This window comes from Adelges cooleyi, unplaced genomic scaffold (genome assembly GCF_023614345.1).
Source record: "Adelges cooleyi isolate 19-005CV unplaced genomic scaffold, UGA_ACOO_1.1 ACOO_flye_CR_arks_rails_tigmint_CR_PRNA_376, whole genome shotgun sequence".
NCBI classification, from domain to species: Eukaryota; Metazoa; Arthropoda; class Insecta; order Hemiptera; family Adelgidae; genus Adelges; species Adelges cooleyi.
In genome coordinates, this window is record NW_026096053.1 from 14010503 (window position 1) to 14037434 (window position 26932).

The window sequence follows — 26932 nt, forward strand, 5'->3', positions numbered from 1 at the left end:
GGCTTGAACACAAAACAAAAAAAAAAAAATAAAAAAAACTCATCATCTCAAAAACAATACCTCGCCAGCTACTACTTACTCGCCGCGTCGAAACCAAAACGGAAAAAAACGAAATTTCTTTGGTTCGCTCTGACATGTATACGTATATTATAATCTATAGTTTTGGTTGTTGTTGTTGTTATTATGTAAGTATACCCAAGATGAGACGTGAGTAGCTGCGTATAGGTGCACTGCCATTATCGAGGTATATCATATTATATACGGCGGCTGCGCGCATTCCGAACACCGCGCGATCGATGCCTAAACCGAAGGCCGAAGGACGTTGCTCTTGCCGTCATCCGACCACCGCCGTCTTGGCCCGCGCATCTCTGCCGAAGAAGCCCGTTGGGTGCGCATCGCACCAGACGATCCGAGGCAGACGACGTGTGTGTTGTGTGCATGATGGTATAATAATTGTCATATACTGTATACTATTATAATAGCCTGTACGTGTCTTTGGAAACCGATTTTTTTTGTTACGATTAACGTTTTTTTTTTTTAAATAACAAACCGTGTCCAAGACGTAGTGGGTACAACGCTGGCCGTGGTCAACGGTCTTCACGGATTTTATATTATGATAAAAACGTCTTGGAAAAAAATTGAAAAACCTTCGTCGATTCACTTTTCGCGCCAAAAAGCGGGGGAAAAATTCCCATTTTTTGGGTGGCTGTCCCCGCTGCGGTATACAGGGTGCGCATGTAATGGACACTGATTTTGCTTAGAACATTTTTACCTTCGTCGCTTGTACGTAAAAGAACAAGTATGGATCAGGTTTTTTTTTTTCAAACAAGAATCTAAACATCCAGAATCGATGATCAATATTCGTTCGGTATTTACAACGGTAGCACTTTTATTTGCCATTAAATTAAAATATGTTGATCCCCATCGATAATATACTGTCACCGCGTTGGAATAGGTAGATAGCGGACCTTGTCTGTCATTATCTCAAAACATTTCATTGTGTCTGGACAATGCGAACATAAGTATACATTTTATGGGCTACTGGAAATTGGAAAACCGAAGACATAGGATAATCATAAGGGGAAATGCTATATATTTGTGCAAAGGCATACCGAAACGAATAGGTTGATGAAAACTAAAACCAGCCAAAAAACTCTCAGTATTTCTTTACATAATTGAAATCCGACTACAATACAATCAACATTTTGTTCGGATTTTTGGTTTAAAATGTAAAAAAAAAAACGGGCTGCTTTCCATCCCCTCGAGTTGAAATGTATGTTGGTATTTTTTTTTAGATTTTGAAGGTTAGGTAAAAATTTAAGAAAATTACTAATGATAATAATCCACTTTTTTAGTTTTTCCCGATAGATAAATTGAAATTCCATCCAAGTATGTATGTTTAAGGACTTTAAATATCCCACGTTTTTTTTCAATCTGTGTTTTTTAATCTCGTTCCATTGCAATAATTTGTACGTCATATTAAAGTGACTATTTTTCTAATCGACATTTTGGAAAACACACACAAAGTTCTCTCGGAAATCTTGTCTTCTATCATTTTTATTAGACGTGTTTTATCTGTCTAAAATCACTTAGAAAGGTACTATTATCTGTTTTGTGTAAACATGTTTCTGCCACAGAATAACCAGAATGGAACAGTTATTAGTCCTGGCCTAGGCCTAGGCCAAAGTCACAGGTATATTATATTAGTTATTAAAACAGGAAGTGATAAATCACTTTCAAATAAACGCTTCCATGTGAATCCGTAATGGCAGAATTACAAATACCGATAAAGCCATATTGTAATGACATAACGTGCTAAAAAAGTATTTTTCGCATGAGGGTAGATACGATTAGGGTTGTTTATAGTAATGTATTGTCGTTGTTACCCATACATGGTAATTAACAATACTATAATGAAAATATTTCCAATACTTGGCAGTCACTGCCAAGTCACGGCACACGCCATAGCAACCTAGAAAATTACTACTAAGTAAAAGTGTAATTTTCCCATTTTATCTTTGATGTTATTTGATTTTGTATGGTTTTTCATTAAAGTATCCTCTTATCTATGTCGCGATGGGTTTCCCTTCTGGTTGCTCTGTGATTGTACCGTTGAAAATCATCGATGAGAGTACAACAATAAAAACCGTGTAATTGTTATAAATAACTATGTCACCAAACAATATATTGGTTAGCAAGCTGTTTTTAAATTTTACTTACTTTTGTTTGTTTGATAAACTTAACGCATTGAAGCTTAAAAAAAATCTTAGATTGTTAGTGCTCGGGGTTGCCTTTTTATAGTTAGATTTGCGACTCTTCATACGCCATATTTTCTTAGATTTATCTTAAGATTTTTTTTAAGGAGTATGTCGTATGTGTATACTTTTGTAGTGGTTATTTAATATAATTTCCAATTATCTGCTATTATTTTGTAAGCTTTCAGTCACAAAACACGGGTTTAATATAGACGGACATTGGACAACGCCATTATGTGGATTTTACGTTTCTTTAATTGGATTTCATCATTTTTTAGTGTAATTATAGTGATATCTTTTTAAATTGATGTTATCAAATTGACAAAATATGACTTGTGTGGGTGCTTTCGTTATCAAGCAATGGATGCTAAGATTTAGAATTTTAAATAAATAGAAAACTTAAAATGTTTTTTTTTCCCCAAAAGTTGGAAGGTGCCATCAACATCTGTCATACTACCATAGATTTTGTTTCAGCACATAGATCTTAATTTTCCAAAAATGTAAATAAAATTATCAATTATATTGTCATTTACTCAAGTTTTAAAAGAAAACCTACATTTATAAACAATTAAGGCTATGGTCCATAGCCAATAAAGTGATAAGTTTATCATTTAAAAAATAATTATATTTTATAAAAACATATGCAGTTGACATTCAACAAAATATACAAATCAAAGTGGTACCTCATGTACAATATAATATAAACTAATATGAAAAGTTTGAAAATAATGAAAAATAAAATAAAATCATTGTTGGTAACGACAGTGGGTGACATTAATTGTCACCTATTCGGCTTGCGCTGGTACCATCGTTTCCAAGTTGTTGGACATAAGTTCATTGTCTGGTTGATTCTACTTTCCTCTCTTTAAATTCAGAAGTTATGTGTGTCTTTAGTAATCTAATTGACTAATATTATAGTATTATTAAAATGTAATAATATTTAGTGAGACAAAGCAGGTAAGCAATTTTTTAGTGTACTAATAAACGAATTTAAATTTACAAAAAAATATATATGTTTGTTTATCATTAAAATAAACTTCCAATACTATTTCAGGTATAATGTTATTTAAGTCGTCGTCTGTGTCTGTGTCAATCTCTTGGCCTGTGTCTATGTCAATCTCTTCGTCCGTGTCTATGTCGCTAAAAAGAACTGTACATAAAAAACAATTGTATTATTAACACTAGCTGTTGTTAAACTCGACTAGTCAGCTACTATTTTGTCAAGCGTTAGTACTTGTATGTGAATCGTTCTGGAAATAGCTCTTCTTCGTCGTAGGTCCAAAAGTCTTCATTTATGTCTTTTGTGTGGTCAAATAAGCATTTCGGAGGGTCCCTTTCTAACGGTGCCATTTTGGCTAAAAAGTGACAATATTTTCTAACTTAGTCCTATGATAATACTGTGTTTAAAAAATAAGCTCCGAACGCATGTCGCGTGACTTTGATTTGAGACAACTCTAAGAATACTATATAAACATATTGGAAAACATATTTTATCTTTTAATAAAAAATGTACAATTCTTAGAAGTTAAAATTACTAGTCATTTAGTTTATTAAATTGGTTTTGGTAAGTTAAAATTATCAGCATTTCTTTTTCAAAATTCCTTCAGTAATAAATATTAATGAAACCCTTAAGGTTCTATGACCACTGTTAGAGTTTTATTAAATAAGTACATCCTATAAAACCAACCCTTCGTACGAACACAACCAATCATATAATATATTATGTGTATCATAATTTAAAACAATTACCTAGTAAACGTAACGAGATGTGAAAAAAAAGTATGTAGACACTATTGTATTAATTGAGAATAGTATTTTATCTTTAGTTTATAACATCGTCTTATATATAAGAACTTACCTGTGATTGGGAAATGCCGTATGAAAAATGTCAAAAAAATTAATAAATATATATATAAAAAAAACAATGAAATAAACAAAAAACAATTAAAACAAAATAAAAACGTGTGAAAAGTTAAACAAAAATAATAAATAGAATGTAGAAAAACTGAAAATAATTATGCAAAAAAAGTGTAAATAACAAGAATAAGTAAGTATAAGTTTGATGTAATTATCGAAATGAGCTTTTTGATGTTAACAGGGGTTGGTTAGAATAATTCAGAGTGTTCATCCGGGCTGTCAAGATCAAAATGCGAAGAATATCGTGTTGTTTACTAGGTCCAAGACAAAAATTGCCTTGACGACCAAACGGCAAAATTATTATTAAAAACTAAAATGTTATTTTAGCTAAAAAGCGACAATATTTTACTTAGTCCTAAGATATAATTAAAACACTGTGTGAATTTTATTAAGATCGGTAGGCCTATCAGTTACTATTTGAGAACACTGAAATAATACTTCTATAATCGACCGCCTAATATTATAAATTATTCTATGCGAAAATGTACGAAAAAATGTATAGATTTTGTGGTAGGTATAAAAATGTCGAAAAGAAATGATCATACGTAGAAATAGTTAAAATTTTGTCTAAAATCTATATTTACTTACAATAAGACCGAAAAAATACACTGCAAATAACACGTTTGATTTTATCGTAGTCACCTACAACACATAGGCGCAATTTCAATTTTTAACTTGGGGGGGGGGGGCTGGAATTTTTTTTTAAATATAATATATAAAAGTAATTATATAGTTTTGTATTTCAAAATCGTATGCATAACCCAATTTTTTTAGCTAAGCCCACCCTTGCCCCCCCCCCCCCGTATTTGCGCCTATGGATGAGACGTCATCGATGACTGTTGTCGTTCCGAAGCGGAGGGAGGGGTGGGAGGACGTTCGAAGGTGGCTGGCGGCCGCCTCGAAGACATCGCGGTGCGGCGCGGTTTCTGGCCCCTGAGTGAACGTACCTCGGTGGGACGCATGCGCACTGGCTACCGTCTTGACAGAAACCGCCGTCGACGGTGCACTGCAGTGGTAATGTATTTTTTTTTTTTAATATTATATTATATTTTTCGAGTAGGGAACGACAAGTAAAAGGATACAACAATAACATTGTACGCCACCGCCACGGCCGCCGCCGGTATAGGGAAAAAGCACGGCAGTCTGGTCTCGACCGTATACCCGCGTGCCCGTGTTAGAAAACAAACCCGACCTTATACGGTACCCGCGAGTGATAACGACGACGTTGTTTGAAAAGAATAGAAAAATATTGTTTTTTTTAATTTATCAGTGTCGACGCGAGTGTGATTTCCGAGTGTGGACCCGGGGATTTATCGTACAACCGGTGGATTTTCCGTTATCCCGTAAACGTCTTCGGTATCATATTCGATACCAGTTCGCCATTGCACAATACAGGTGAGTGTTTACATACATTAGCCAGGCCAGGTGTGTGCCAGTGTGTTTTAATCAAAGTCGTCGCTTCTCGAAAACGCCCTGGACATTTTTAGCCGTTACAATGTTTCCAAGTCGCCGACGAATTGGCACACAATCGGTTGGCTTCCTATTAATTGTAACTTAACCACTCTGTCAAACCCCTATTGTACCGAAGACCAGGAAATGTGCATGGCATTTCATGGAACAAAACACACGACTCACCCTGAAAAAAAATCAAAACGCTCGTGTTGGAGTTGCAGATGGTTTCGATTTAATTAGTTAGCAAACACACTGTTTGTTAAAGTCTCCTAGAATACAACAGACAATACAACACATTCGTGATCGGCTATAATGTTGTTACAATCAATGGCAGCTATTGAATTTCACAAATATTAGATAAGAAAAAAAAAATTACCACGATCCAGTTGAGGCACTTTGAAGATAGTATACATTTCAGTGTTATGTACTTATAGTTTTGATAAATTACTAAAATGTACAAAATTATATTACACCTAGAATTCAGCTTATTATAAAAATATCACCATTAATAGTGCTTTTCAACGTTAAAATAACGGTTTAGGGTATTTAAAAAATAATAATAATAAAGGGTGGTTTGTTGACTATTCATTTGTCTATCTATGTTATTCAAACAGTTGTTGTTTATTCAAATGCATACCAATAATGATTGGGTTATGTTTTACTACGTTTGATTATGCTGGCTCTATTAAATGTGTCTTTAATTAATTAATTAATTTTTGAGTTTTGTCTTTTTATAGACCTTTATTTTTGATACCTTAGCTTCGAAAACCAATGTAAAACGAATCGTCTATTCTTTGCACTTCATCGAAATTAAAAATCAAAATAAACTGCTTTGTCGTTTACCTTAAAATTTAGCTGGGACAATACTGTTTGTACTTAGGTTATTTAATTGAAAATGATTTTCTTGTAATCGTTTGCACTGTTGTCATCTCTAATAATTGATAAAATCTCTCCGTTTTGTTTATTAATTATCAATTGTAATTGATAGGATGATTTGCGTGTAAATGTGTTTTTTTTTTTCATGGCTTTAGAACAGGAAATACAACAATAGAGAGCGTGAACAGGTAAATTCTGTCTAATGGGCTCGAACGATATTCGTATAATCGTGGTGTACCTTTGCAGGAGTTTAACATTGTTATAATTAAGTAAGGTACGCGGCGTTCGGACGTTTACAGTGTTTGACATGAATAGCAGTAGAAAAAGCTTGGACGAATCACGAATAAAAAAAAAAAAAAACATTGAACCCAATTGATAGTTGATCGAATAGATTTTACCTGAATATTATGCCAAAGTCGGCTTGTTGTAATTAAATGTGTGTGTGTGTGTGTAAAATCGAAGAACGTGTGTCGGTCGTTTGTAATTTCGTTTATGTAAATCGCTTTGGAATCAAAATCTGGTTTTCTATAAACGCGGTAATAACGTTCCCATAGACTTTCTATATCGACCGGTATTCCACGAGCAGATACACGAGCGGAACGCCATTGATAAAGTATTTTTCACATAAACTTGAGGCATTCTTAAAGAATCCCGGCCAAAACCCAAAGACGGACGGCCACGTGTAATCGACCCCTCGCGGACGGTTTTATTTTACCCGCGCACTGGAAATACAATTAAATCGTCGAGTAACACCCGTGTAAACGCGAGTGGCCAATCGCATAATAGTAAAATACGAAGACCGGAAAAAAAAAAAATAATAAAAAACAATGTTCGGTAGCCACACAATAAACTGTTAAATTGTTTCTGTCAGTCATTTTTTTTTTTTGTTGCCCTCCTCCCCTCGTTGAGACCATGTCCAATATAGTGTCGACATGTATTTTTTTCAAGAGAAAAATAACTGTTTTCGTCCGTGTACGAATAATGCACCTTTATAAGGTAATAATAATAATAATAATGATTGTCTTTTTTTTGCGTTCGGGTTGAGACACTGTTACAGTCACGTGTGTAGTGCTGCGTCCCACGAACGTGTACGAATTCCGCACGTTCCGTGGCCGTTGCCTTAAGGAAAACCTCGACGACGTTACTTACAAGAGTTAAGACGACAAAAAAAAAAAATATTGTAAAATAACGTACGTTGCCAATATACCTAACCTGCCGTGTACAGAAACGAATTGAGTCGGTCTTCCATAATACAGCGGTTTTGCCATTAATAATTACGCGGTTGTTTTAACCGTATTATGGGGTAGACTATACATATATATATATATATATATATATATATAGAATATATTATATAGTGTACTACTATTATGCTCCCGGTAAGGTCGTGACGAAGATCCGCGCAGACAACTCTACAAGAACTCACGGACCATATAACCGAGAGCCAGTGATTTCCGATTTAGTACACTGCTTTTGTTGCTATTCTACTGGAATTCCTGTGACGGCAATCCTGATTCGACTACACGACGGCATGCCAACAATGATAGTGTAGAGAGATTCACATTAGTATAACAAATCACAGGAAATCATTTTTGTTCACACTTGGGATCGCCCTAATGAAGAAATCCTCGGCGAGCAAGTGACAGTGCTGTTGAACACATCCAACCGAAAATCCAGACTCACAATTAGCACCCTCAAAAATTCAAACCCTAATTACTGATTTGTACGCATAAAATTTCAATAATACTTTAAATACACATACTCTGTTCAGTTTTTTTATTTTAGAACATTTTTGTTCTCGGTTATATTTTTTTATATCCAATGGTTTGGAGATAACAATTATGTTTAGTCAGGTACACATAATTTTAGCATCCCCTAAAATGTAGGTCTGTTTGTCACAGATGTTTCTATGGTATTTCCCTCCCCTCCTTCCTCATATCCCGACCTTACCTATTTCATCAAAATCTTACCCGAATCTAATCTAATCAAGGGTAATTCCAGATAGCCCTAAAACATAGTTCTCACTTTATATTCTCACCGGTTTGAGTTACAATTTTAGTAACATATTTTCTATTGTTTTTGGATTACTAATTGACAGTGCTTCTGCTGTGTACATTGAAATTTCTGCCGGTGATTCATATTTTAGTACCAGATTGTTTTTTTTTTTAACTATTGATAGTACTACATTTGTATGTATCGAGCATGTCTTTGAGATGGTCTCTGTATATTAAGGGGCTTGTATTAATTATCTTTCTCGGGTGTCGTCAGTTCTATATTTACATATATTGAGCTTAAGGTATCGAAACGGAATATCTAACTGATCTTCTGTGTGAATAATCCAAATGTGTGGGCCGTTGCTAATATTATATTCGGACATAATAGCAATGATAACAATGGTTTGGGCCAAAGCGTGTGGTTATTCGACGAAAACGTTTATGGAACAGCTGTTATCAACAATAACGATTGTTTATTATTATTATTATTGGGCGGTATTTTTCATATACTAGTAGGTGCATTGTGTTTCCTAATAATATTGTAAATCGAGGGAGATTGATGAAATTTACTTTCGCCACTAATCCATAACGCCAATGGAAATGCACGAGCTCGGCCAAAACCCGACGTTGAAGGATAATAATAATAATAATAATAATAATAATATGCTTAACAAACATATTTCTGCTTCAATGAACGTTTTTTATGTGGGTATAGTTTTTTTTTTTTGGGACTTTGAGAAAATCGTGACTTGTGTGTAAATTAAATTAACCAACTCCACCCCGCGAGTGTTTATTTTCAATTGAACCGAAAACGCTGCACCTACCACCGTGTTCGCAAATTAATATTGTCTTTTCTCTAATATCGTTTTGAACAAATAATATTATTACAACGACAACGCGCTGAGAATTCCGTAAATAATGTCCTACTAGCGTCGGTGTCATCACATTTGGCTTTACCTTTTTTTTTTCTATTACTCGGCGAAGGCTGGCGGTTTAATTGCTGCCATATGTTAACCTTGTCCGGGATGGCACTACACCGATTTGAAGATAATATAGATCTTATGAAAAAATTGTAATATCATACACCGCGGCAGTGCGGCGACTGGACATTATTATTCATACTATCATCGATATTAATTGAAGGCAGGTGTGCTCGCGTTCAGGTCGCTTACATGTCAAAAGATAATAAATGTTGCCCAATAATAGCCGATAATAATTATGTGCATAATATATTTGAAGTAATATTTGTTATAACGCGTTCGCGATTTGTGCAATGTCTAAAACAGTTGCCAACAGTGGTGCCAAGTTGTGGTAGAAAATATCTAAATGACCATATGGTTTAGGAAGCAAGAAAGTTTTCCCACGACTGGGAATTTAATAAAAGCGAAAAACAAACGTTGTTGAACATTTCTGGTTCTTACGCAATCGGTCTATGGCGAAACTATTCGGTAAATATGTTTTTAACTGTTGCCCATTACGACTTGTGTTATAATTTTTATGATTTATTATCAGGAGGTAGTGCATATTTTTAGGTTGAGTCTCCCAGTGGCTTATTGAACTGAGTAAATTGTGTTAAAATCGTCGCTCGGTTTACTTGCGGAATTTGCTAGTATATTTTTATATCAAGCACGTTATTATGTCAATGATTTTTTCCCTTATAATTTATCGAACGATCGGCAACGTAGCGCGTAATCGGCCGTGTTCGGAAACAATGGGCGGCGAGTGTGACCGTCGATTTTTTAATAATATAATAAATACGGATTAGCCATTCTATTGTTGGAAACGACAGCGGTCAATAGACATTTATAATAAGAGATAGGTGTAAAACACGTAGGAATGATAGGCATACCCGCATAGCTGTGTATTTCATACCCTTGAACGCGATTTTAGCATAGTTATTTTTAACAGTAAAATAGCTAATTTGTTTATTATAAAACCAACGGCGTGACCCGTTTCTTTTTCCAAGTTTTCCAAACGGTTTGCGGCACTTGCGCGGTAAGTCGTTGTGTTCGACAATTGATTCTTGATTTTTTCCTGTGGCACATTCTTTATGACACATCGACGATACGTCTTGTGTTGGTCACGTTTAACGGTAAACGCAGGAAGTCGCGGATGTAATAATAAGTGAAGACAGCCACGATGAGCGGGCACTAGCAGCGACCGTTGACCGGGGCGATATTGCACGGCCTACGACGATCCAGTTCCATCGCCGGAGAGACATATAACCGGTTGTCTGAGGTTTGCAAATTGAACGTACCTAATCATACCAGTCGGTCGACAGTAGTAGATGTATCAAAGGCCATAGTTATCACACGCAGAGAGAGAGAGAGAGAAAAGACAAACGCATTTATCGACTAACAGAGGACGATCGGTTCTATGGATTTGATGACGCTGTTTAAATTAATTTTTCTCATAGCATTAGGATAGCGTGGCAAATTGTGCACTAGAGTCCGCTCTAGTGGATGATCTTGGTCGATATGACCGCAAATGGCAGGAAATGGAACTATATTTTACTAAAAAAATTCACTGGTAGATAACTTGTTTTAAACTACTATTTTTAAGTAGTTATAAGATTTTAAAAGTTGGGACGGGAGAGGAAGTAGAAAAAAAAATTCAATTATTAATTAAACCCAGTGAGACGTTGAGTGGCCCACGATAAAAGAATCACCCTGTATATAAACATCCTACAGAGTGACAAAAAAAAAAGACAACACTATAACTAGTGTAAAATTATTAAATTTTCTAGAAACGCTATTTAATACCGGAATTTATCTATTTTTCGTTTACACTGTTGCGTTAATTGTCGGGGGAAAAAAAATAACTAACGTTTAATTTTTCATTTTTAACTAGTACATGACGGCGTATAATATTACACGGCCAGCCGGTACAGCTTGGTACAATGATACTATCATAAAAAAAAACGTAGTACGGTCTTCTTGCAACCTGTCTGTTAACCGGCTGTTATATAATATATAATAAAAAACGCATTTTACATTCTAGGTCCGTAATTTGTTAACGTAACTAACGTTACATCGGATCGGAGACATATCATTCGGTGTGCTAATGTAAACGACGCTTTTATGAGTCTAGAATGTTTATCGAATACTTTAAGGTTGCTTACAAAGTCATCACTGAGACTTAAACGTGTTAATGACATAATCGAAATAAATAAATATGTAATAAACATGATATAAGACGTGTATAATATGATGAGGAATTTGTACTTTAAACGTAAGACTCTTATATTTTACTCTTAACATAATTGCAATTTTTTTTCCAGAGATACTAGTTTAAATTGGAAAGTCTTAGCAAATTCTTAGCGTTTTAATTTTTTTTCCAGAAGGTCTACCGACTTTCAAAGCTTGGAACGTTTATTGTGTGTTACTATACAAACCGGTACATTTCAGTGATTAAAGTCTCGTTTTTGGCGAGTGTGTTGATCAATTACTTTTCGTCTCGGGCTCGCGGTGACTTAAACGTCCGGTAACGTCGTATGCTACTATAGGTTAGGTCTCGTGTACAATAAGATAATACATAAATAACATTGTGCTACGCCGAGAAACGTACCTAACTGTAACCGGAATCCGGACCGTTGTGTATTACAACAACAGCGACAATAATAATATTATTAATCCACCGCGGCCATGCGGGAAAAGGATAGGTTCCTTTGCATTTATAAATATTATTATTATTATTATTTTATTGTGTTCCTATCGCAGCGGGAATCGTGTACTACTTTGCGCCTACTTTGATATTATAATATTATGCACTATTATGTTGACGACGGCGATGTTGGGGAAAAACAAAACGACAAATGTCTTATTAGCGCGCCCGAAAGAGGAGGAACCGTATAAAACGCCTCGGGCCTCGTATAGCTTTCGCGTTATATTATAAAAAAAAAAATATATTAGATATACATAATATTGAATCCCACATGCTATACGGGCCAGTTGTGTATAAACACAACTACATGTATTGCGAAAACTTTAAACCGTCGTGTCCTAGAAAAACACTGTCGTCGGCGTCCGATGACAACACACGCGGTCCCAAGTCCACATTCCTCAGCACACACTTGGGTATATTCATACATAGTATAGCTGATACTCATCTGGCTGCCATCACACGCCCATGGGCTAGACTCGGCGCGGTCAATCTTGGCGGCTGTAGGTACGGCTACACTATGTGTGTCGGTTTTTTTTATATTCTGCATACAATATACAATATATACATATAGGTACGGTTTTATCTAAACATAATATAATTTAATCCAACGATTGGGTCACCGCGGCCCGGGTGTTACGCCATAGCACTTATAGTATGGGTACCTACATATTATGCTATAGCTTCGGGGCGAATTAATGTAACGGACGGGTCTTCTTAACTAGTATGATTTCAAGTCGCAGGACCGTCTTCCGTGTACGCCACGTTATGACTTATGGCCGGCAGAATATTTTTGCAAAACATCTCTAACGATAATATAATATAATTAATAACAAAAAAAAGTGTGGCCGGGACAACGTTGTCACTGGTCTCGAGGAGTTATTATAACTGAAAATGATGAAATCACTTTCAAGTAAACGCTTCGATTGTTGATTGTCTGTCTATAATAATGAAACTCTATTTTTCAATATTTGAAATCTTTAGATTGTATAAGTATTGGATATAGATAAAAACTACTGTAAAAGAAAAATGTGCTTGAAATTATTGTATTGCACTTAATTTTTTGTTAGGTTGTGTTAGGTTTGGGTTAGGTTAGTCGCCTATGATACCAATAGACAATAGCAACAATATAGTGTAATCATTTTTTAGATACCTGTCAACTGTTGATTCATTTACACATAGCAACCTGGACATTTTAATACGGCGTCAATGTAATTTTCTCTCGTTTTTTTTCGGTTTAAAAAGCTGTTACGAGAGCTATGTTATAGCCTCATTCTAGATCTACCACCAGTCTAATTTTCAGACATTAAGCCCTAAAACCACACCTAGAGAAGTAAAATTAGGAAAAAAGTTTCCACTCTTCGAAGCTATATCTATATATCTGGGCCATGACATATCTAGTATCATACCACGGTTTTTAATTTTGACACGCTATATCTTGACAAAAAAAAAAATAGTTTAATTACAAAAAAAAATTGGATATTTCTAAAGGAATGCAGATAGGTCGGTTAATGGACTCCAATTCCATTTGTAAAAACCATGACTGTCGGTTCCGTTGCTGTTGTTCATCGCTAAAACCGGAATTTAATTGTTCCGACGATATTGGTATATTAATTTGTTCGAACTTCTTTTTTTTTTAAACAGTAAGAGAAACTTATTATTTAGACGTCGAAGACAGACGGTTTCCAGGAGACGCTTTGCCGTCAGACTTGTTTTGCGAATGGGAGTGTCTTCGTTTTCACTCGGTATTTCGTTTTCTATCTTCCACAAAGACGCTTGTGCAGATTTGATCTATACGGGTCTCTGTGTGTAGAACAGCAGCTGTACAACGCGAATGTTATGCAAAACGGGCGGTCGCATAATAAACAATAATAATAGTATAGTAGTGTGTTCGTGTTCGGTGGAGTGATGACATGGCCGAACTGATTAACATCGAGATTTTGGAAATCGCGCACCGGCGAAACCGTGGTGTTATTAACGCACATGTCTATACACACAACGTCGGTGCTCAGGCGCTGAAAAATCTTGGGAGATGAAAAGAAGAACACCGAGCGTGTCTTTTAATTACATGTTTGGGCGAGCACGTCCGGCCGTCGATACCGCCGCAAGGTTGTCAACCCTTTGACTTTGTCGGAGTTTATTCAACGGTGTGTATAGGTAACAATGTACATGTCCGATTTTCGAAATCCGAGCAAACGACTTGTGTTAGGCCTCGACGCGACAGTACTAGTATCTTCGGCGTACGATTTCTGACGGACTGTATGTATAAACGAACAAACTGGCACAGTGCGTGTAAAAAGTCATCGTGGGCCACAGATACAAACCTCCTGAGTCATCGAAGCTACACATCACTCGTTTGTCCGTAAACCCGTAGAGTACTACTCGAGTGTCCCAAATTGCACCTTGAGCAATTGGTTTAAACCGTCAAGTATGTCTGCAAGGTCAACAATCACAATCGTAGTGCGATAAATGACAATTGATTCGATGGCGACTAAATCATACGGGCTCTACGTTTTCGTTAACATTGTTAATTAGAAATAAAAAGAGTAATAAGGAGCCAAATTAACTGTCTGTTTTCTAACCTATCCTAATCTAATCAGACAAATCTATTGTTATCCTTAATGTGTGTGTGTTTATTTGAATAAAATTCAGACATTTCAATCAAAAATTTGGGTTGACTTTAGACGTTGATCATTAAAGTAGTACTACTTAGGTTGTGATACTTGGGTACTCGGCTGTGTCATCAAATATAGTACATCTACTGGACAAATCGAAAACGGCGACCAGTACAAAAGTGTGCGTGCGACATAATTTTTTCAATAAATCTCGATTAAAGTCACTTTATTATGACATCCGGCTTTTTTTTTTTTTTTAACGAATTGAATATGTTTAAAATCGTCGACATCCGGTCCATATTCTATTTTCGTAACAGCCCAACGCTGTTGAATAATAATAATATACAAAATTTGATCATATTATTATTGTAGTGGTGCGACCACGACTACACGACCGGCCAATTGAGATTTGTCAATGTTTATGTTGTCACGACAGATTCGTTTCAGTTAATTCAATTATCGAACGTGGCCGTTTGAATTGAAAAGAAGGCGATTATTTAGTTGTTTTGTCCGACTGCTGTGCCACCAGTACTATACTGTGTGTGTGTGTGTACTTATAAAATATCACATCACCCCACAGCTGTTTAAAAAAAAAAAAAAATACTCAAGGCGAAATCGGTGTTTTCTCAATTAATTTATAAAAAAATAACAATACCTCTGTAGCTCCGGGCAAAAATTAAAAACCAAGACTTATCCGACTTTTCCGGTAAATCTAATTTGTGAAGAGAGAGATAAAGTGAAAAGAGTGGATTTTTAGTTTTTAAAAAGTTCAAAGTACCGATGCTCATATGCGCTGATAAAAGCTTCTACTAATAAAATGTTTAATTGTATTATTGAAAAAAAAATATTCGTTAAATACCGAAACATTTTTAATATATTCAACAAACTAATGTCAACATAATATTAAATCAAAGAATTAATTATTAGTACTATTGCTCACTATTTCTTTGGTAATTAATTCATAGGTGAGTAACTTTTAAAACAGCATATCTTAAAATTAATTGGTAAATATTAAAAAAAATATATATATTTAATCGCACATTTATGCGGACAAAATATTATCTGATCAACAAAAAAATGCTTCAATATGCAAAGTTTGTATTTTTTTTTCTAAGTATTCCGTAATCGATGAATTGTCCACATTCTTTACCCCCCGTTGAGATGTATAGTGCCAATAAATATAAAATAATATAAAAAACTTGAAAATCCGCTCTCTACTCATGACGAACATGGACAAACGCCGGTCCAACAAAATTAATTAGCTCGGCCTATTTACTTTAACGGATAAACGGATACTTTTCTTTGGTAAAAGTCAAGGCGACAATGTCCAAGGATAGTCGTGTTAAGGATGCTGGTAGAAAACCGGGCCGGCCTAATGCGTTGTTTTGGAATCGTGTAGTGTTTTTCCAGCGGATAAACGTCGATAAATCTGTAATTTACTTACAAGGGCACGTACATAGAGATGTACAATAATGACATTTGGTTTGTGACCAACGACCTCCCAACACCGTCGAAGCTTGCCGCTATGCCTATTACCTATATGAAACACATGAAGTGTTCAATGCAATAATACTGCAGCTGGCTAACTGTTATTTGTGTCAGCGATATTAGAAAAACAATTTTGATTGCCAATTTCGAATAATTATTATTCACACCGTTTTATTCCAGTAAACCTTATACGGTTAAAATTTAATGTATGATAGTGCCCAAGTCTTTTGACTCAAAAACGTACAAACGACTAACTCGCGACCAAAGAAAGTGGCCAACGCCGATTATTTGATCTTATCAACAGGAATTTTATACATTCTTAATGTCCTTGAGTGGTAACGAATATTCTTTTCAAACTACTTTGATTTTGGCTTAAACTGTGTTATTATGTTATTTTTTTTATATTTACATTGCAACTGCCGACTATTACAGCTATAACTAACTGTTACAACTAAGTCTTGATGGAAAATATATATATTACAAAAAAAAAACTACAAAATCGCTATTATTCTAAGATATGTCTAGTGTCTGTATACATGTGGTATTATGTAAAATGACATTTTTTTTTTACGAATTTCTTTATTATTGTTTTTTCAGGTGGTCCAACGAAATGGACTCGAGCATAGCCTAAGTGCTCTAGAGAAAGTTCGACATGAACTCACTCGCATGGCCACTCGTGTTGGCCGTGGTCGGCTGCTTGGTGTGCAGGACCGCGAGTCACGTAGCCCTGACGTTCCCTCCGGCTCGGTCTTATGACCTGGACTTCCTGGATACGGGCAGGACCGCCGGCCCCTGTGGCATGCCCAAAGGTAAGAGACAAATACAAACACCACCACTACTGTGGAGGTGGAAAATAACAGCTATTCTCTATACACACACACACACACGTTTTTATTTTTAATTAATAAAACATACAAACCGAACGCCTTTCATACGACGTACGATACGATAATAATGTCAGACTGTTTTCGGTTTTTTTTTTTTTTTGAATAATATCTTATTGATATAACATAATACGGCGACAAATAATAACAGCTGTATTAATAATAATTGATCGACAAAGTTCAATCGCCGCCGTTGTGTTTTAATGCGATTCTATTCAGAGTGCGTCTCACGTTTATTCGTCACAAATCGACACGTCCAACAACAATGAAGGGCCCCGCGTCCATTGTGCGTTGTGTTTAATATAATTTTTTTGTATGTATGTATTTTTTTTTATCAAATATTAATATCTTCGCGAGTGATATTATTATTGTGTTGAAAAGTCATCAACGCACAACGGACGCGGTTGGCCCACTGATGCAAAACAACTAATTTGGTTTCATAACTCTGTAGCCGCATGCACACAAAAGGGCTATTCTATAGACATAAGCAGATGAGGTTTTTTTATTTTTTTTTTTTCGGTATCCCGAGGGGGCAATCGATCGATAGAGGCCTATCCAAGGACGTTGGACTCGCCACCATAATAATAACATAATAAATATTATGAGCCGTTGAACGATAATGGTAATAACAATATAGTATGTGTATATAAAAAAAAAAAACAAAATAATAGGAGTAAATAATAATAATAACAATACATTTAGATTAATCAATTCACATATCGTACGCGCGTACAGGTGGTTAATAATAATTTATTCATTGTACATTTTAATATCAGAAATACGTGCCTCTATTCGTGATGTGCTTTTTTTTGTACATAATATTTTAGAATTATTAACATTTTACCGTAAGAAAACAAAAAAAAAAAAACATTTATTAAACAAGCTACGAAATGTATTATCTTAAATTACAGCACTATCAATCGCCATCGACAATATCATCGTAACACCTTAACTAGTGTATTTCCTATTAGCAAATGTACTTCAAAGTTATATACAGTATAAATAAAATGCAAAAGCTGTACAATAAAATCCAACCGACTTTAAATTAAAAGGTATAAAAAGATCACTGGTAAAAATGTCAACATATTATACACTTGTTTGAAATACGGTAGTTTACAGCGTTATTATTATTACCTCACACCACATCACATGTCTAACATTTCCAGTTATTTCCAACAGCCACTATAGGTTATCGATAATATTATTAACCGGGCAGGTTTAATTTGAACTAATTAGAATAGAAATGCGTTGTTACCTAATATGATCATAGCAAATCCAAGACGGTGTAATTTTTTTCTAAACTAGGTAACGTTTTTTCAAAAGTATATAACTCTAGGCCCTGATAATATTATTGTTGGCCGTTAAACAAGTTGAATTTCATACCTGATGTTATGATAATAATTGTTAATGTGTACTAGCCCACGGTGTGTGTTGGTATACAGTGTAAGCTGTGTCTGTATAACGAAAACGTCAAAAGGGGAGGCACGGGCATTGCAAACTCCTACACGGCCACACGGTGCAGCAATCAATGTACCACTATTGTAAAATACACAAAACAGTATTTTTTTATTTATCCAACGAGTGATTACGACGATTCCAAACGCGGATAGGTTAAAAAAAAAAAAAGGGTCACTTGCGCCAGACTTGAATGATAATGTTAATCGAGCATACGTACCGCCGCAATGGTACATTACAATAGTAATAATAATAATATTATTATTTCGTGTTGCAACGGAGGGCAAAATATAATATTATAAGCGAAAAATATACAATAATTTCTACTACAGTCGTTGCACAATGTGTATGGTATAATAACACTAATATTATGTACGCCATTAGTCGATTACACCCGAACGGTGGTGGCCCACCTGTAGATGAAAAAAAAAATATATGATAATATTCCGACACCTATCCGTACATACCAGCTATGCACACACACACACACACCACAAGAGGAATACACGCTATACATGTACATATGTACATTGTATACCTGTAATTTGTACACCGAAGAAACGTATACAATAATACTGGAGTAGACAGAGACGGTCGCCTCTATACAGGAATCCCGTCTGGCCACTTCTCCTGCCTCTTTTGTGACGAACGAACACACATCCAGGGTCGTTTCATAAAAAAATGTGTTATTTTATTTTTCTCCGGGAACCGACGGACGATCCATAAGGAATTTTCATCGTTCCCAGTACCGGTAGGAAACGGACTAGCCTGCGTGGTTGGTTACATAACATATTAATAATAACATACAATAGACATCGCTGTTGTACGTACCCATATCAAACGCGCCTCGCCGCGCCATCCAAAGACGGTATTAATGTAATATATATTTTTATTGTTATATTATGCCGTACCTCGAGTACTATAAAGCGGCTTTACCAGTGTAGAAAGTCTAAGTTGTACCTACACGTGTCGACGTTATTAGATGTTTTCTAATGTATGTTTTATGGTCATTTGCTTGTTGTACCCGAATGGACTTATCTTTAAAAAAATATACATGTCTTGAATTGCCTCCGAAATTATGATCCACTCGACCTGTCGTCTTCCTTGTCTGGTTTGGGTAGCCAAAAGTTTTCCGAACCGCCACCCGCTAAGTTGTAAACTACTGACAAAAATCAACAAATTCTCCTTTTGCGTTGAATAAAAATGTATCCTACTAATTCTACATTAATTCAGAGAACAATTCCGAAGTCAGCAAACAAAATAGTATAAAAAATCATATTTGAAAAAACATTTCGAAACATACAAAATACACTGCAAATACTATAAAAAAAATACTTTTTTTTACAACTTGGGCGATTTAAAAAATAACAATGGACTCAATAGAAAAATGCTGAGTCAGATTTTGATTCAGCGAAAAAAAGCAACGTATAATGTATCAATGTATTCAAAATCTTGTCGTTCAGTGAAGTAGTTAAAACTATACTCGATTGACTATATACAATTTTGTATTATTTAACGATAAAACATGTTATTTAATACTTGGGGGGAAAAAAATCATTTTAAAGGGTAATATTATCAAATGACAAACGATGACTATAGTTACCTGTTAAAAGCAGAACGATGTAATGAAAATAATGACTGGTCGATAATCAGTTTTGGTTTATGGTATTTAAAGTTTAGGCGAGCAAGGAGCGGTCGAGTGGTTGTAAATAACATTACAGTCTACCCCGCACCCATTACATACTTAACCTATTCTACACTTAAATACCTACAACTCGAGAAGAACTTATCCAAAACCGGTTATCCAGTTGTCGATATTTGTAACATTGAATCATTGTGCTTTTCACCCCTTACTGGTATCCTTTAAAAATAACATTTTTATTCGAATATATATATTGTGATAATTTTTGGTCATTAAAATACAAAAAAAAAAAAAAGGATTTTGTCTGAAACTTTCTAGCTGAAAAGAAAAATAATTGTAGTAATTTGCCGACAATCCGATCTCTGGCCGTTTGCCATAAGATTATTTTTTATTTCAAACGAAAACAACCTTGAACGAAAGAATGCGAAAAATCGTACGAAATCGAAAGTAGGCATGCGTTTACCTCGTTGGGAGGGGCCATCAGTTCGTGGTGTCATACTAGTGTGTGTACATACGTTTAGATCATAATACGAACCCAAAGTATACGTTTTCTACTTTGTACAAACAGAAATAACTGAAGGGTGCGGGGAAATCCAGGAATCCAGGACAGTCCCTTTTTTTTAATCTTATAAAAACATGCTTGAATAATGCTGAAAAAACATTAAAAAATACTTAAAAACTTTTAAAAAATGTGCAGATTTTGAATGTACGTAAAAACTAGAAGAATAAAATTAAAATTTTGAAAACATAATATAAAATACAATACATACACGTACTATATGTGTATAATAGTAGTAAAAATCCAAAAAAGTACTTTTTTTAAATTTAGCCCTTCATCTATTTTTCAAACCCTCATCTGCCATCACCATCAATACAGAATTTTTTTTTCATGACCTGATTATTCTACTAGTTTTTTTTTTAACCCCCTATTTACTAGAAACAATTTTTTTTGAAATTGTTTTTTCATTACTAGGTCAACTTGCTAGGTGACTATGTATTTAAAACTGTATGGCACTTCATTTTCTGTTAGGTTAGGTTGGGTTAGTTGCCATTGTTACCAATGGGTGAATCGATAATAATAATATATTGAAATTATTTTTTTCTGCTAACATTCATTCACACACATAGCAACCGGGGAATTTCATACAAAACAAGTGTGTTGTTCTCACATTATTTTTGGTATTTCCTTAAAAAAAAAAAAGTTTGACTACTCATTTTGAGGAAATTGTATACGTTACAGCCAAACTGTAGATCTAACCTCAGTCTTATAAGTTTCAGACCTTAAGGCCTGAAATTTCACCCGAAGAAGCGAAATAAATAATAATAATATTTTATTGAATTTGTTATTTACTCGTACTGTAAATTTAATAGTGTTGATTTGTATTGTAAAATTAAAATTGTCTCATCTCGTATTTGTTTATTGAATACAGTATGCTGTGTCTTTTGGCAACCCGCGTGGCGGGCAGCTCACTTTGAATTGAAATAAAAATTTAATAAAAGCTGTTTCACTCTACTACTTTTAAAGAAGTCATCGCGTTGTGTAGGAACAATACCTCCTCATAGGAGATAAAAATATACTTATATGTAGAAAAAAAATAGTTTTATCATTCTTACTCGTTCTTCTTATTCTCTCTGTGTTTGTTAATTATACGAAATATACATACACAGTAATTACTGTAGTATTATTTTATCATTCCGCGATGGTTTGCTGGTAGTGTTATTGTTATGCCCGTTTGTTGCGTGTGCAACGTCGATGACCCGACGGAGAAGCCCAAGTGCAAAAACCACAGAATCTGCGCCCGAGAGAGTTTTCCCATAAGCGTTCGATCGTGAGCAGCGAAAGGTACGCCGTCATCTTAACATTGTCTTGGGTTGCATCCCGAACGGTGGTCGTCAAGTAGAAATAATAATAATATAATATTATAATCGTCCGACCGTTTGTGTCGACGGAACAAAATATATAATGCACTTTTTACATTCGAGTGAAGATACCTAGCGTTTAAACGAGACGGAAGAAGCGTCGGAGGATCGTCTATTAGAAAATTCAAAAGACAATAACGTGGGAACGTTTATTTTCAGTACCGTTAGCTAAAGTAGGTACACAATATAGCTTCGGTGTTGTGATAGGTTTTTTTCAATTAACGGAGGCGTCCATTTTCAAAATCGGCTGTAAACAATTTTTCACATTTTAAACAATTTTAGTTTTTCATTATTGAGATTATGTTATAGCTGCGGTTTTGTTTTCTAGCTGTTTAGTTGGTGTGAAATTTACATAATATAGGTGGTCTTCAAACACACTTTTATCATAATTATAATTGTGATTTTGAAGCCAATCGCAATTTTTCCAACACACAATTCATACCTATCAGTTATGGGACAGTTTGATGTTGAATATTTTTACACACAGCAATACAGTTTTTTAGCTGGTTTTGTAAATGGAAGCCTGAAATATTATATGCCTCTTCGACCTTGCTGTTGGTGAATCCGGTATCGTTTGCATTCCACCATACGTCCCGTGTGTACTAAACGTGTCGATAAATATATGTAAAATATATTATATCTTATTATTAACAATAACAACATGTGTTCCAAATACCTAACCATATTGCACGTTTGAGTTTTACTACGGGTCGCACCTCTTTTTTAAAATTCTTTTTATTTCTAATTGTGATTCACCGTGAGCGCCATAAATATGCAATGCCTAGTAAATGTGAAAGTTTATAATCGTTTTGGGTCTGTATACTACTACTACTACTACTACTACTACTACTCCTCTTGCACCGTTGTAAGATTACCGACCGAAACGTCAAGTGCACATATATTATATTTTATGTACTTACTACATATCAAACTACTTGACGGGCACTTGTGGTTTTGCGTTTTTTCCCCTTAATTATATATATTTGTATTTTTTCAACTACCTGGTTTACTGTGGCTGGATTAATGGATGGTAATGATATTATACACTGCGATGGTATATCATATAGTTTCGCGGACCACCGGTCATTTCGGTTAAGTCCTTAGCTACTACCGTATAATTTAGAGCAAATTCCCAGTTTGAAATAAATCTTTTTTTAATACCTTTTACGGAAACAACAGCTTACAAGAAAATTAAACAAATAGCAACAACCGTTAGCCTAGAATCATAATAAGCTATGTGAAAACAATATATACAGAGCGTGTAATTTCTACTTGCAGTCTGATTTTCAAGACTACGCGTAAGCCCTTTAAGTCCTTAGTAAAAGCCAATTGATGTAAATGGTTTTGGCGACAAGGAGCAAAAATGTGTTAAGATGCGAACAGACAGACAGAGGCTGGATTTCATCAATGTAAGATAATAATTGGCACGGTGTGGTGCAATCAGAAATGATTGACAAATTGACACGGTCAACCATTACCGGTGCACAGGCTATATATACTTGGACCGTAATTGTTTATGCCCGGATGAGTGACCTCCGTGCCTTCCAGTCTATAATTGAACACATATTCATAACACTATCCTCGAAGGGGAAGTAATTTATACTCTTATGACGTGATGTCGCACGCTGTGGAATCCTCTGCAATAATTGTCCTCTGAAAACTTTTACCAGCTAACGCACCTGGTCACCTGTCGCGGGTCATAAACGGTATGGCTGTGGTTTGTGCAATGATTTAAGACGATTTCGGTTTTAACGACCCAAACCGATCTCCGCCACCTAATTACGGCGGACCAGTCACGTGTACCGCCAATATGCAATACCATTGTTATTACTATGATACCTACCTAATTTAATTTGTTGCCCGCAAACGCAGCGGACGATTTAATAAGCGTTCGGGCAGCGTTTCAATAACATAATTATAAACGTCCGCTTTCGTTTCTGCGGCACAGGAGTCAACAGTCCATACGAGGAGAGAAACCCGACCGACGACCGTTTAAACCTAACCACCGCACCGGTATATCGTGTTACCGACTGTGTAACCGATATCGTTATGCGACAAATAGCTGTTGTACAGATAATAATAATAATAATTCAAAACGCCCGGTTTATCCCTCTTGTTGAGATATTTTCTGGATTAAGATGTGTGTGTGTGTACACGTGCCCGCATTCCCCATTTATCATACTAATTGTGTGTTCAACTGTGGTTCCATCACACCGCTTCGGTTATACTTTCTCGTTTACCGAATAGGTACAAGTATGGAACGGCCGAGCTGTGCTGGAGAAATTGTTTGACGGGATAGCCCTGCGCAAACGATCCGTACAAATATCGTTTGTCACAAGTCGTAATTAGGTTCGATTATTATTCAAAAGCCCGACTGGTTGTTGTTCAGTCCACATTATGTATGGTACTGCACTCAGAGTTCTTCATTAATTGTGCGTGTTCACCTTGTCATTCCTACTTATTATTCGTTTGACTTGCACGTTAGCATAGCATTCCTAAACTCGCCACTTAAACAGAATACAAAGTTAATCTATTACAATAATAATTGACAGAGTAGGCGGACTAATAAAGAACGACTAAATGCGTTTGTAGGCTTTGCGCTTATAACGTTTAGCGTTAGAAAATGATTAGACATTAATAAATTCACTGGAGTCTCGCTCCTAGGCGTTTTTTTTTAATGGAAATCCAAGTCTGGTTAAGTGTTTAGTTTGGGATAGGTTTGATTTTATTTTACTATTAGCGTAGGCTGACCGTTGTTGTCTGCTTAAAACAAGAACGAGTTTTGGATTGCTTAATACATGTTACTGATACAAGTTTTGTTAGTGATTTTTCTCAGAGACTTTTGTTACTATAAAGTATAATATACTGTATACGTGGCATAATCATATTAATTAGAACGGAAAAAGCTAAATTTATTTGAGAAAGCGAACGTGCACACCACTGGTTTAGGCAAGTAAAAAAAAAAAAAAAAAACAGAAACTCATCGTTGTGTACTAAAGGTTTGAAAATTGGAGAGCCAGAGATGAGCTGATAGTGTGTCGGCCAATCGAATCAGACTTGTGTATAAATAAGAGAACCTGTTGCAGGAATTTCCAGGGATTCGAGTATAGGAGTAGGAGGAGTACTTAACGCGAAATCGAGAAAGTGAGAAGCATTTTCGATTTCACGTGTGTCGGCATAATTGTTAATATGTACTCGGAGGGAGTTCCACGCCGCGGCACACCTCCCCTCGAAAGGCTCGTTAACGACGATGGCATGTGTAAAATATCTTTGTAAGACTTTCGGTCGGATCCTTCGGGCGTCGGAAGTGGTCGCTCGCACCTCCCATGCTAGTTATATACCGTGTATATTATATATTTTGTGCTGTGGTATTCGCGCCACGGGGCAGTGTTGTTTCAAGGGCTTTGGACCGGCCACGCCAACGATGGATTTCGAATTTGAATAATAGTAATGTAATAATAATAATACCTACTAATGGTCGCGTTCCAATCGCTTTCACGGCTGCCGGCGAGAAGATTCCCACGACGACAAGCGCTCGTGACCACGCCGGCACGTGGGGCTTAAGCGATGGGTTTTCTCTCTCTCTGTCTCTCACTCTTATGTCCACATTTAAACACACACACACATGATGAGTTTTCGCAATCTGTACCGTGTATGGGGGATACATAAATTATAGATACGCGTTTTAATAATAATAGGAAATAGTTTGCCTACGAAAAGCAGATGGGTAGGTCGGCACAATGGGAAAAATTTGTAAACGCCGGTCGCATTGTTTGTTTGAGTCGTTATACATTATTATTACTGTTGTTGTTGTTATGCGGTTATTATCGTGTATTGTGTTCGACGTCGTCATGACTTATAAACGAGGAATGATAAAAAAAAAAAGCTCCCCCGCCTTACTACTGTGCACAAACTCCTCTCCTGCCGAGCAGACGACCACCGCGCGGCGCAACGTCTAAAGAAAGTGGCGTTATAGATTAAATTGGTCTGACGGTGAAAGTCGCCGACCGTGTGTACATATAGTATGTGTTTCTCGAGAATAGCCCAAGACAACGAGACGAGCAGCAGACCACGGGAGACGGTATGTGATGTTTGAAGAGCATAGACGCATCTTTAAAAAAAAAAAAAAAAAATATTTCTTATATCATAAGACTTTAACACTCGACGTGCGTTCAAGTCTCCCGACGGGAAAACCGCATTTTTCTTAATTATCATCCGTGTTTAAACTGGCGTTTTCCTTGAAAATTACAATAATGATTTACACAGCGTTAACGCGACCAATAACGTGAACATTATATTGTTATTAATTTTGAGTTGCTGCAAGAGAAAGTTTTGTGAAATAACATACACGTTGTTATGGGGAAAAAAACTTTAAAGCTCATTTGTCAAACGTTGAGATTGTCTCTTTTAGACCCGAGGTATACATTTGTATTGTTTTAAACGTCTAGAGTCAATAAAAACATTGGCTTAGCTCACCGTAAGTTTAGCTGAATACCATCATAACGTTGTATATACTGTGTACCTATTCAACTTGAATCCTAAGAAGATATTTTAACCAGTGGTTATGAACAATTTAGTCCAGTGATGAAATAATAAAGGACTCGAGTGTCATTGGCGATTTTTTATCCGAGTTAAAGTCCTGTATTTATTTAATATCTTTATGGCTAAGATTTTTATAGTCGGAAATATATTATGGTATATTGTACGTTTTATCGTTATGAGGAACAAACCAAATGGTCATTGATAGTATTGCAGTGTTAATGGTCGAAAAACA

At 35.6% G+C, this 26932-nt stretch overlaps 1 protein-coding gene across 1 annotated transcript in view; it reads left to right on the top strand.

Annotated features, from left to right (window-relative positions):
* Positions 1–5258: 5258 nt before the first annotated feature.
* The window catches only part of LOC126841155 (uncharacterized), a 51122-nt gene continuing 29448 nt past the window's right edge, over positions 5259–26932 (top strand). The window contains 2 exon segments of the mRNA XM_050577476.1: positions 5259–5567; positions 16855–17066. Coding sequence (XP_050433433.1) covers positions 16910–17066 — 157 coding nt within the window. The 5' untranslated portion in view covers positions 5259–5567; positions 16855–16909.